At 32.2% G+C, this 12,528-nt stretch overlaps 1 protein-coding gene across 2 annotated transcripts in view; it reads left to right on the top strand.

Annotated features, from left to right (window-relative positions):
* STXBP5L (syntaxin binding protein 5L) overlaps window positions 1-12,528 on the top strand; it is a 398,063-nt gene that overhangs the window by 209,707 nt on the left and 175,828 nt on the right. For both annotated transcript variants that reach the window (XM_065875972.1, XM_065875974.1), the window contains exons 9-10: window positions 1,461-1,539; window positions 8,062-8,216. In XM_065875972.1, coding sequence (XP_065732044.1) covers window positions 1,461-1,539; window positions 8,062-8,216 — 234 coding nt within the window. The remainder of the gene's footprint in view (window positions 1-1,460; window positions 1,540-8,061; window positions 8,217-12,528) is intronic.

Below are 12,528 nucleotides of genomic sequence, written 5' to 3'. Positions count from 1 at the left end.
TTTTCTACTAAAATCAGTGCATGATAGTGATGTTTATTGATTGAAAAATAGTAGTTGGTCCCATATATATAAACAACTGCAAATATACTGTTTTGGTCAACTAATGGTTTGGCAATTATTAGAGAAGCTCTGGATAGAAAAAACATCAACTGAGAAGAATGGGTCTCTTTGCTGACTCTGTCACTTCCTTCAGGTCTCTCTATTTCCATTCATTATCAGAACTAGTAATCACCAACCAGATGTTCCTCACCTCTAAGACCACTGTTCAGAGTGAGTCCCTGAGCCAAAGTTGTCTCTTTGTAATGATCTATATTTAATATCAGCAATTCTTTTTCATATATAATATAGTTAATGTCAGCAATTCTTTTTCACATATAATAGATACTTTTAATCCTGTTTTACAATGTGAATGATATTGACCAATATTTTATTATTGGGTTGCCTCTTTAGTTGACATAAAAGAAAGAGAAGGCAATTTCAGAAAGCATGCCATGGAGCAGATAAGGTGTATTCTATGCTGATAGCCCATTAAGCAAATTGGATAAAATTGTCCTGACATCCTAGTTGGATTTGGCTTTGCCATTCTGAAGCTATTCTGAAATTTTAACTTATATGCATGTAAACATCTATCTACATAATAGGTTTCTGTGTCTATAAACAGCTGTGGCAATACAAGAATAAATAGGGTACTTATTAAAATAACAAACAAACATATCTTGAAAAAGATGAATTTTATCAAAATGAGATGTAGAATTATAAGTAAAATCATAACTAGAAAGATAAGTATGTTATAGGCAGAAGTAGCTTTATTTCCATTTTCAACTCTTCTTGATCTTTCATTTAGACTCTTATGGAGTCTAAACAACATAATCCTTCCCTTATAAGAAACTATTATTTTTGTTTTATGCAAATAGAGGACATCATTAAAATTTAAAAAAATCATGAAATATACCATCAGTGTTCATTGTCTAATGGACTTTCCTTTAAATAAATTTGATGAAAATGCAAAGATTTTCATAAGTTTTAAATGGCAAATCTTTCTGCATAAGAAAGGGATTTGCTTGTTTTATAGGTAAAATTTTCAGCCTAGTATGGATTTTCATTATACATTTCATTATGCAGATAAGTATGTATGTATATGTCTTCAATTCTGAAGTTGTTTATCTTGAAACTTAAATAATTAAAATAACTTTATATGATACTATATTTATACATGGAGAATGTGAAGCAATACAAATATGTTTACAAATAACTTTATTGTTTATATAACAGTCAATTATTAGGGTTCAACAAATTGTTTATAAATTTAACAAATATGTTAGGATGCGTAGAAATGTGTTTATTGTATTATGAAAAACACATAATTACATTTAAAAATATTCCTTTAATCAAGCTTTTAAAATTCTCATGGGTTAGTAGAATTTAAATCATATTTAATAAAGTCCTTTTTCTTTCTCTAGGAAAAACTCAAAGAGAAGGAAGAAAATCTGAATCTTGCAAACCAATTCTTAAAGTAGAATACAAAACTTGTAGAAACAGGTATGCATTTTTACTTTGAGAGTTATGGGAAAATATGTAAGAAACAGAGACAAGAAATTCAGATAACCTTTAATGTTTATATATTGTTTAAAGTTTTACATAATTATATTAACTGGCTGAATCTTCTTCATTGATAATAACAGATTTCTTATTGTTCAACTGGCAAATGTATTATGTCAACGTTATTATAAATAGCAAATCAATTATTTTAAAATTTATATGAATATTCAGATGAGTATTATATACATTAATTTTAACAATGTAGGGCTTTTGGGCCATGCAATTACAAGCAGCAGTCATTCAACATTATTAAACAGCAGAAGCTATGTACCTGTTGGTATTACACATGAATTAAATACATAACCAAGTCTCTGTACTTTAGGATCTTACATTCTGAAGTTGGAAAGATTATAGTTAGTTGTGAAGGTAAACATTTATGTATATTGCCATAATACAATAGTGCTAAATTTTAAGATACAGAAAATTAAATAAAAAATAATATTTAACAGAAATTTATCTTGTATATAGAGCAGCCATATCCTATGCATCAGCAATATTTATACTTACAGTAATTATTAGTGGCAATACTCTCATCCAGAATTACCATAATTACAAATCTTGCCTAGACCTTAGTTTTATTTTAAGTCTAAATTGGATAATTCTACTTTATATTACTTAAATGTTCACACTAGAATATTTTCCTGTTGTCATAGGTGCATTTAATGTTTGCTTATAGCTGCTCTTCTCAAGGTATAGTAGATAGATGGATCAATACCTCTTTAGTCCAGCCTAATGTTACTATGTATAACTAGTAAAAATGATCATGGTTTTATTACTATTGTAACTAAAGTATTAAAACACTTAAAATTTAATCATTATGGATGAAAATATTTTACATATATTCTTTTCCTTCTTAAAACAGTGTTTATAACTTAAACTTTGCTTGAGTCTTCAGGCTCAATGTTATTTACATCCATTGTTATACAGTGTCGCACTTAAAGGACTATTGAAGCAGTTGAGCACTTCACACTTATTAACTGTTCCTAGCAGCTTGTGCTTTCTTTTTTTTTCTTTCTTTTCATGTATGTATTTGTTTTTGAAAGTTTTCCTCTATCCTTCAGTTTGGGGCTTTTGGGACTTCTAATTTCCATTGTGTTTATCCACTAGTATCTAGTCTTTTATTTGCTATAGACTAAGAAATTTGAAACCCTAGTTTGTAAAATGAGAATAAAGAGGTTCATGTGAAGGCATGAGAGGTTTTTCCCTGATAAAGTACATGATCCATGGACTTTATGACATGTATTTTGTTATATATAAATGTATTTTTTATGAGGTGCTCAACAATATGTAGCTTAATTCAATTAAAACAAAATGTATTAAGTTATTACTGCATAATGTACATTGAGCAATTTGTTTGGCACACTAAAATAGAAATTACTGCCTGCTTTTGAATCTGTTATGGTCTAGTACCAGAAGTAAGCCCATAAACTCGTGGTTTCTATACAACATGTGAGGTGCTTTTATAGAGACATGCTATGAGAGCACAGCAAAAGGACAGCTAACCTTGCCTAAAGGGAGTAGGGAGGACAACAGTGAAGAGAGAAATCACTGAAATTCTTCTTAGGAAAGGAGATGCCTGAGATGGGATTTAAGGGATGGAAGATAGGATGGTGCCAGATGAAGGGAGAAAAGGGTAAACATGAAGAAAATGTACTTCAGAAATCAAGAATTCAAGGCAAGGCAGTTTAAAATAATGATTAAGATCATTGCGGCACTATTTACAATAGCTAGGACATGGAAGCAACCTAAATGTCCATCAACAGATGAATGGATAAAGAAGATATGGCACATAAATACAATGGAATATTACTCAGCCATAAAAAGGAATGAAATTGAGTTATTTGTAATGAGATGGATGGACCTAGAGCCTGGCATATAGAGTGAAGTAAGTCAGAGAAAAATACCATGTGCTAACGCACATATATGGAATATAAAAAAATGGTACCAATGAACCTAGTGGCAGGTCAGGAATAAAGACGCAGATGTAGAGAATGGACTTGAGGACACAGCAGGGAAAGGGGAAGCTGGAACGAAGTGAGAGAGTAGCACTGACATATATACACTACCAAATGTAAAATGGAAGGCTAGTGGGAAGCTGCTGCATAGCACAGGGAGATCAGCTTGATGCTTTGTGATGACTTAGAGGGGTGGGACGGGAAGGATGGGAGGGAAGCTTAAGAGGGAGGGTATATGGGGATATATATATACATATAGTTGTTTCACTTTGTTGTACAGCAGAAACTAACACAACATTGTAAAGCAATTATACTCCAATAAAGATATATATTTAAAAAAAAAGATCATTGGCTTATGGAGTAAGACAGCTGTGTGACCTTGAAAATTTTAATTAACCCTTTTAAAATTTAATTTTCTCATCAACAATACCTATCTCACTGTGATGATTGTGAGGATTAAATTGAATTATGCATAAAGTTTGTAACATCATAAATTTAATGAGGCACATAGTGGATTTCTTAATAAAAAAAAGTTATTACTGTCATCATCAAAGCCATGTTATTTCACACTGTTAATATTTTTCAACTGATTCTAAATTGCTTTGTTCTAGTAATTGGTAGCTCAACTTTGTGTAGAAGTAATTCTTCAGATTTCTAATGTGAAATAATTATGTATTACTAATCATAATTACTATCATCCCCCTTACTATGCACTGTAGTACATTGTGTCAATTTGTTGTGATTACAACTGTATTAGAAAAGCCTCTTCTAGAAGCAGTGGATCCACAGCTCAGAACAAAAGGAGACTACAAAAACAGAGGGGCACTGAAGTTGAGTCCCTAAAGGTGTTGCCACAGCAAAATGGGCCATAGTCTGGAAGTGGAAATAGATAGCTATATTTCCGTTCCATCTAGTATACAGCAAATATTTTGTGAAATCAAAAATTGAGATGGCTGTAGCATGAGCAGGAACTTTAAGAAGAGCCTTACCATATATGCTGCAGCCTTACCTATGCTGCATAGGTAACAGATGTAAAGGGTATGTTTTCTGTTTAATTTTATCTTAAACTAGCCATTCACAAACTTGCTTTACATTTCTAGGGATAAACAACCATTCTGCTCAGGAATCATTTGTCCTCAGTCATCAGTTTGCTTAACTGAGACTCCAATTACAATGGCCTCAAGGCTTAATAATTTTATCCTTTAAAAAAAAAAAGGAATAATGATCTCTTTACTTGCTATCACTAGCATTATCAGGTTCTCTGTAGTTAATAAAAATAACCTTCTGCTAGTTTTGTAATCCCTTCATGTTGTGGTCACCTACAGATAAGACTTCATGGGTAGTTACGTTCTCCAAGCTTTAGTATACCCATCTATAAAGTGGGAATAATAGTAGTAGTTCTCTCATTGGGAGGGTTAAATACAATAATGCATGTAAAGGTCTTCACACAATACCTGGCACATCATAATACTCAACAAATGTTATTTTAACATGTATTACATTATGTTACACAATTTATTATTTAATCCTGTTGCTTTCATTGAGACAATAAGGCTCAGTGCTTTTTATTATATTTTATCTATTTTACAAATTATACAGTAAAGTAGACTTTTTTCTTTTGGTGCACAGTTCTGTGGATTTGTAACACATGTATAGATTCCTGAAATTGACACCACAATAAGAATACAGAAAATTTCCATATCCACTAAATTCTCTCATACTATCCCCTTACAGTCATGCCTTTCCCCACACCTAACCCCTAGCAACCAGTGGTCTGTACGCTGTCACTATAGTTTTGCCTTTTTGAGATGTCATATAAGTGTAATTACATATTATGTAACCTTTGATCCTAGCTTCTTTTCCTCAACATAATGCCTTTGAGATTTATCTAAGTTGTTATCAATAATATTTAATTGTTATTAATGTTTTCTTTATGTATGAAGACATTATCAATTATATGGTTATTTATTTCTTAATCCATCTGATAAATCTCTCAAGGCACACTTGTATTAATTAGTAAAGCAGGCAGTTTCATGTGGTATAGCATTTACCAAATTGTATCCCTTTAATTACTAATTGTATTCATGGAGAAAAAGGAATCTGTAATCAAATAAATCTGAGAAATATGAAAAGTTCTGGGTTATTTAAACAAACTGGATTCTTTACTATACAATTTTTCAGAATATTTAATATATGGCATGAATTATAAGATTTCAGAAGGGAGATATATATACTTTGCAAGTGTTTGTCAAACTATCTACTTATTTATTTTTGTAGAACATCTATTAAGGTGCATTCCACAGTTTGAGAACTATTAGACTAGAAATGAAAAACACTCACTAGCTGCTTGACCCTGAACAAGTTATTTAACCTGTATTAAGCCCAGACTCCTTATCTATGAAATTGAGCTAATAGTACTTTTCTCATCAGGATTGAGGATTACAAGATTGTGAGGATTACGTAAAACTTACTTTATATATACACAGCACAATATATGCCACATGGTAAACATTCAGTAAATTGTAGCTATTTATTACTTCAGGCAGTATAGACCACAATTTAGGAGACTAGGCTTCGAAGGCTGATAGATCTCAGTTTCCTTTTGGGTTTTTCTGCTTAATTGTTATTTAACCTCATTAATAAAATGAGAACAGTACTTCTGAGGCTTTAATGTGATAATTAAATATCTAATGCAATTATCCATGAGTGGTTTCCTGAGCATTTTCTTGAGGAAATAGCTTTTTATTCAATCATTCAGTAATTTACAGAAAAGTGCATGTATATCAACAATTACTTCAGACCCATGGTTTTGTGATGCAAAGTCATAATAAGAGCAGAAAAGATTGTGCCTCCTTTGAATACTAGAAAAGACATTTTCCAATGTACTTACAAATAAGGGAGAGTAAATTGCTTCTTATCCTATGTTTAGATTAGTACTAGGAGATGAGAGTAAATTCACCCATTTTTACATGGGCAAAATAGATATTTATGCCCTTTATTAATATTTGGAGCAGATCATTAAGCTCAATATTTATGAAAAGATATTATGCTCTCCAAGTCATGAACTTTGTTGCAAAACAAAGCAGCAGAGGTGCAAAAACCCACACTCATTTCATTAAAAATGATTTTTAAATCTGGAGATGTATTCTAAATAATCTAAGTACTATGTATTTCATAGAAAAAACAAACTTGCTTCTTAATACCACCATTAGTAGGTTGGTGCTAATTAATATGTCTAATAACTGGGGCAAAACTAACTCAAGTCAACTGATGCAAGACTCAAGGAAAATAAATTAGAGCATTTTCCCTTTTTTAGCTTACAACACAAATATTTATATGAAAATATTAAGACAGAACTTTAAATAAAAAGTAGTGAAGGCATTTTATATGTAGATTTTGATGGAAACTTTTTAAAAGGGTTTTTTGTTGTTATTACATAGCCAGCATAAGATTAGCAAATGTCCCTTTGATAATGTTTGGTATTATGTACGATACAAAATGGAAAAGAAAGGGAAATTTTATGGAGTGAGTTCTAGAAACAAGTAGCTTCTTCAGTTTAGTAGATGGATAGAAGTGAACTATTTAGAGAAACATGTTCTCAAGGAATTTGGTACAATAAAAGTGTCTAGTTCCTTTAAAAAAATTTTGGAGAATATTTTCAGTTTGGTCTTATTGAAAAATACTTCATATCAACACACATTTTCTTTTATATACATATACTAGAGATACAGATATTTGAGAAAAGGAAAATGAAAACTTTTGAAGATATTTCATAACTTTCTGACAGCTATGATATTTTATGGTCATTTCAGCCCCACTCTATTATCTAACTGTAACTTGCAGTTAACAGAAATGAAAAAATTTGTTTGAAGTTAGTTTTACAAGCTAAATAGAACTGGCTGACCCTAGGTAAAGTTGAGAAGAAGGTCACATTTACTTTTGGTGAATCATTTTCCCGTTACATATTAGTTTTCTCCATCTGTTTGTCATAACCCTTTCCCACAGAAACTCTATTATGTAGACTTTTCATGTTACCTTCTACCATTCTGGGCTTGCCATTGTCACATTTCATTTCATGTTGAAATTTGCATCTATTTCTTAGTGATTTGGGGTCCCACATGCCTGCTGGTTAATATGATAAAGTAACATAGCCTAATATTCTAATAGTAGTAATTTAGAGCTTGGTAACCAACTAATATATGTGAAGATGTTCTGTTGAGTCAGTCAGCATCTTCCCCTCTCACCAACCTCACTGCCTTTCCCCCATCTCACCTCAACATCTTTAGATTGATTCATTAGTAATTTTAATGGTGAGAATATACATCCAGAAAAAAGGAAATGGTAGAATAGTAAATTATTGGGTGAGATATTTGAGGCCAGGAAAGGCTTTTATTCTCTGTCAAATTATTGTATATAATCCCTACTAAGCCCATTCCTTTTTGCCTCAATACTGTGAGATTGTGTCATCTTAAAGAACTCAGTCTCATTAACTTTTTTTCCTCTGTAGTGAACCATTCATAATATTTTCTGGTGGACTGTCCTATGACAAAGCTTGCAGAAGACCAAGTTTAACCATCATGCATGGAAAAGCAATTACAGTGCTTGAAATGGATCATCCTATTGTTGAATTTCTAACTTTATGTGAAACACCCTATCCAAATGGTAAGTAACTAAAATGAAACTACTAATGTTGAAAAATCATTTTTGAAATGATAAGTTCCTAACAAAATTAAGCTTAAATATTTTTAGTTTTAGCAGCTGATATCGACTGTGATACAACACTGTGAGCTACAGGTGCTGGAGCAGGTTCTGCAGCTGTACCTACTTGAGAAAATGGAAGTAAGACAGATGTAGTGCAACAGTGCTGGAGTTTCAGGTTCTAATATCAGGTAAGTGCTTTAAACTTTGATAAGGATGGTGGAAGCTGAGCTGGGAGGGTCCGCTCAGGGTCTGGGGTGAAATCACTTGGAGAAACTGAGGTCTCCTAATAGCCTTTCCTAGGCCAGCTCCACCCATCCCAATCCTGTGCCAATCAAAGTTAAAGCACTTACCTGATATCAGTGATCTGTAACTCTGGTGGTGCTGCATCTGTTTCACATCTGGCTTTGCTTCAGATGCAACTGTAGCACCTGTGATTACTCTAGGATTGCTGATGTATGGTTAGTGATTTATTCCAATTTTGAAAATAATTAGAAGAGCCTTTGGGAGGAGAGGTGCTTATGTATTTTTATTATCCCAAATATAAAGACTTCGTAAACATAAAAAACCAGTCTAAACTTATATGCAAACTGTATAATGGAATCTAATGATGAAATATTTTAATAATGAAATCTAAAAATTGAGAAGGGTGAAATATAAAAAGGGAAATATGAGTTTATGATTACAAAAGATAGTGTGTATATATATATATATTTCTACATTTTCAAGAGGGAACATAGATGTAGGGAAAGGAACACTGTACTTAGAGACAGAGTATTTGGGCTTATGATTTAGCTCTGTCACTTACTAGCTATGTGACCTTGGACAAGTCACTTCATATTTACAAGTTTGATTAATCATTTGAAGAAAGAATATAATATTGATACCACATGATTACTGGAAGGCCAAAGGGAATATGCCTTATAAACTATGAAGATAAATAGCTATTAGTTTTATTATAAATGTATTAATTGTTTTAAATTATTGAGTTTCATATTTAAAAACTGAAATAAAGTGATATAAAATAACAATCAATGTGGCACTTTATTCCCAGAGTTGCCAGGGGCAGACAAATTACTTGTGGTGTAAATTCACCAACAAATATTTATTGGATGCTTCTATGGCCTCAGTATGACAAGAACTTGTTGAGAATATGGATGAAGTATGAAACTGATCTCTGATGTCAAATCAGAAAATCTGGCCACATGAGGAAGATAATTATGACTGAAGTTTAAAAAATATAACGGCTTAATTAAGCGCTGAGTTATACGAATCAGAGTTTAAATAATGTACCAATTTATAGGCTACTCAGGTAGTCGATGACTGAAATATTCATGCAAAGCTTCATGGAAAAAGTAGGATTTAGATAGGGCTTGAAGAATGACTTGGGCCTTGAAAATAATATTGAGTAAAGGTTTTAGAAATTGTGAGGTTTTGCTAGAGTGAGATCAATTCAGAGAAAAATTTGAAAGCCTTTTGTATTTGGAAATAGGGAACTACAGAGGAATTTTGAGGAAATATTAAGTGGAAGAACGCAATGTTTTAGAGTGTGGGTTTGAAGAAAGAGACCCTGAAATCTAAAACTTCAGATTCCAACTGGGAGACTTTTGTGGTAATGTATATTAAAATGGTCAAGATCTGAAACAGAGTGCTGCTTGTAGGAACGGAAGATGAAAACCCATTGAATTTGGTCAACAGCTGGATTAGGGAGTGATATGAGAGATGAGTCAAAGACAACATTTTAGGAATAGTGGTTTCATATGCAGTAATAACAGTTCTTGGAAAGAGAGAAAAATAAGTTTGAGTCAGTAGAGTTGTTTAGAGAGCAGAAAAAGAGAGGGAAAAGGTCTTTAATATTTATTTTTGAGTCATCAGAATATAGATGCTCTTTGGAGTTGTGAGAATGAATGATAAAGGAACAAAGAAAGAAAGAACAGAGGACCAAAAGCTGAGCTTAGGAAAATGCCTTCTACTAAAGAGCCTCAAGAAAAAAGGTGTGCATACCAGTAATAGAAACTGAAAATGTGTGGTTGCCAAGATCAAACACTATAGGTATATGTGTATATACATTTGTGCACATCAGTAGAGATGTTAGGACAGTTTCTAATAATGTTAAACAAATTATAAATGTACTGTAACCAAGCCTAATCACTTCCAAGCCACATATATTACTTTGCTTTTCAGAGCAGTGGTAGTGAGGATGGAACTTTTTACTTACTAGGAGCTGGGAGAAATAGTTTAACTTTACTCAGTAAAATATAAGTGTATTTTATTAACTATTTCTGATTAAAACAATAGTACATGAAAATGTCAAGAAAGAACCCTACAATACACAACAGTATATAGTTAAAACTTTCTCACTGCCCTTCCAGGGGCAACCACTATTACTAAGTTTCTTATGTATTCTCCCCCAAATAATGAATGCATATATGCATTATCTTTTTTATACAAATGACAGCATACTCTATATGTTGTTCTGTATCACACTTTTTTCACTTAACAGTGTACAGTATTTTGATTATGATTCCATATTAGTAAATATGGAACTTTAATCTCCTTTATAGGCACATAATGATGTGTTATGCATATGTTAAACAAAATACACTTATTAACAGTTTTTAATATTGCTGAATCATTTGTGACATCTGACAATTCAGCCTATTTCTCAAAGAACACAAATGCCTAATCCTCTTATCTCAGGGGGCATTGCCCAGAGTAACTAACCAACTATACTCCGAATTTGTCAGTTTTGCATCTATATTTAATTGTATCTGGTCTTCTACAAGTGTCATAAATAATGCATTTCTCTTCAGAGAAGTATTTATGATAGAGCTTTTCCATCTTGTTGGGGGCTAGGGTTAAAAGGCTGAGCCTGCTCAAAAACAACCAATCTAATAAAAAAAGTAATACAGTTGGCATCTATTGAGTACTTACTATAAGCCAGCCTTTGCATCAAACATCTTTATATACATCTAATCTTTATTAACAGTCTAAGGTAGTATTATTTTGCCATTTCAATGGGTAGAGAAATTGAAAATCAAAGAAGTTAACTAATTTGCCTAGGATCAAACTGTTAATAAATAATAGACACAAATTGAACCTAACACTGACTCCAAAAGAAATCTTTTTATTCAGTGGTTACCACAGCACACCAAGTACTTCTACAAATGTGAAACTTTTGCTACCAGTTTTTATTATTTGAAAAGAAACAATAATCTAAAGCAGGTGTAATTACCTAAAATAAAAATTTATTTAAGACTTTTGCTCATTCATGCCAATGTCTCAGCTGTTTTATTTTTGTAGCCATTGCTTCCCAACCAGTGATTTTCCTAGAGAGGGATGAGAAGACAAAGAGGAAACTTGTAGTATTCTTCAAACTGAAAAACAAACAAAAAAATCCCCAAACCCTGAAACGTTTTGAAATAATGTTGAAAACTTAAAACAGCTCTAAGAGATAAGGGAGAAGAGGGGAAATGTCTCAGTTTGAAAAAGTTTGAGTAGCAAATAGTTTGAGGACTGTATACTGTTGTATAAATATGCACCCAAACAAGGTCAGGCTCCTCAGTTTTTGTTTTTTTGTGTTTTTTTGATTCTAGTTTTTCTCTCATAGCTTGTGACTTAAAAAATAAATATGAATAGGTTCTGTAGCTTCTCAGGACTGGAAGGACTGTGAAGGCCATCTATTTTAATTTACCATTCAAGACTTGAATACTCTTGAATACAAAATTCCTGCCAAGTGATTGTTGAGTTTAGGATTAAATACCTCTTAAACTAGCCAGTAGAAACTGCTGGTATAATGAAAACAGCATGCATTAAAGTTTCAGGTTTATAACTTACTAGTTTTGTAACCTTGTGCCAATCTCGTAACCTCTTTGGACTCCAGTTTTCTTTATGAAATGAAAAAATGATGATACATGCTCTAGCTACTGAGAATCAAATACCATGTATGTAAAATGTTTTTGTAAATACTTTTCTCCTTAAATTGAGCTAACACTGTAACTGTGGCTTTCCTTTATTAGTCCTTTATTACAGATGGAAAGCAATGTCTTCCTTGACCACTATAACTAAATTAGTGTTCCCCCACCAACCAGAAGTCATTTCTTGTACTATTACCCTTGTTATTTTTTTCATAGTTCACTTTACTTTCTGAATTAATATTATTTGTTTACTTGTTCATTGTTTGTATGTACCACTAGATTGTAAACTTTATTAGAACAAAGACCTTGACATTCTTATTCCCCATATATCCTTTGTTCTTAAGACAGTTTCTGAAACA

This window comes from Phocoena phocoena, chromosome 4 (genome assembly GCF_963924675.1).
Source record: "Phocoena phocoena chromosome 4, mPhoPho1.1, whole genome shotgun sequence".
NCBI lineage: Eukaryota > Metazoa > Chordata > Mammalia > Artiodactyla > Phocoenidae > Phocoena > Phocoena phocoena.
The sequence above is the reverse complement of the archived record's forward strand: the minus strand, read 5'-3'. Positions and strand labels throughout refer to the sequence as shown.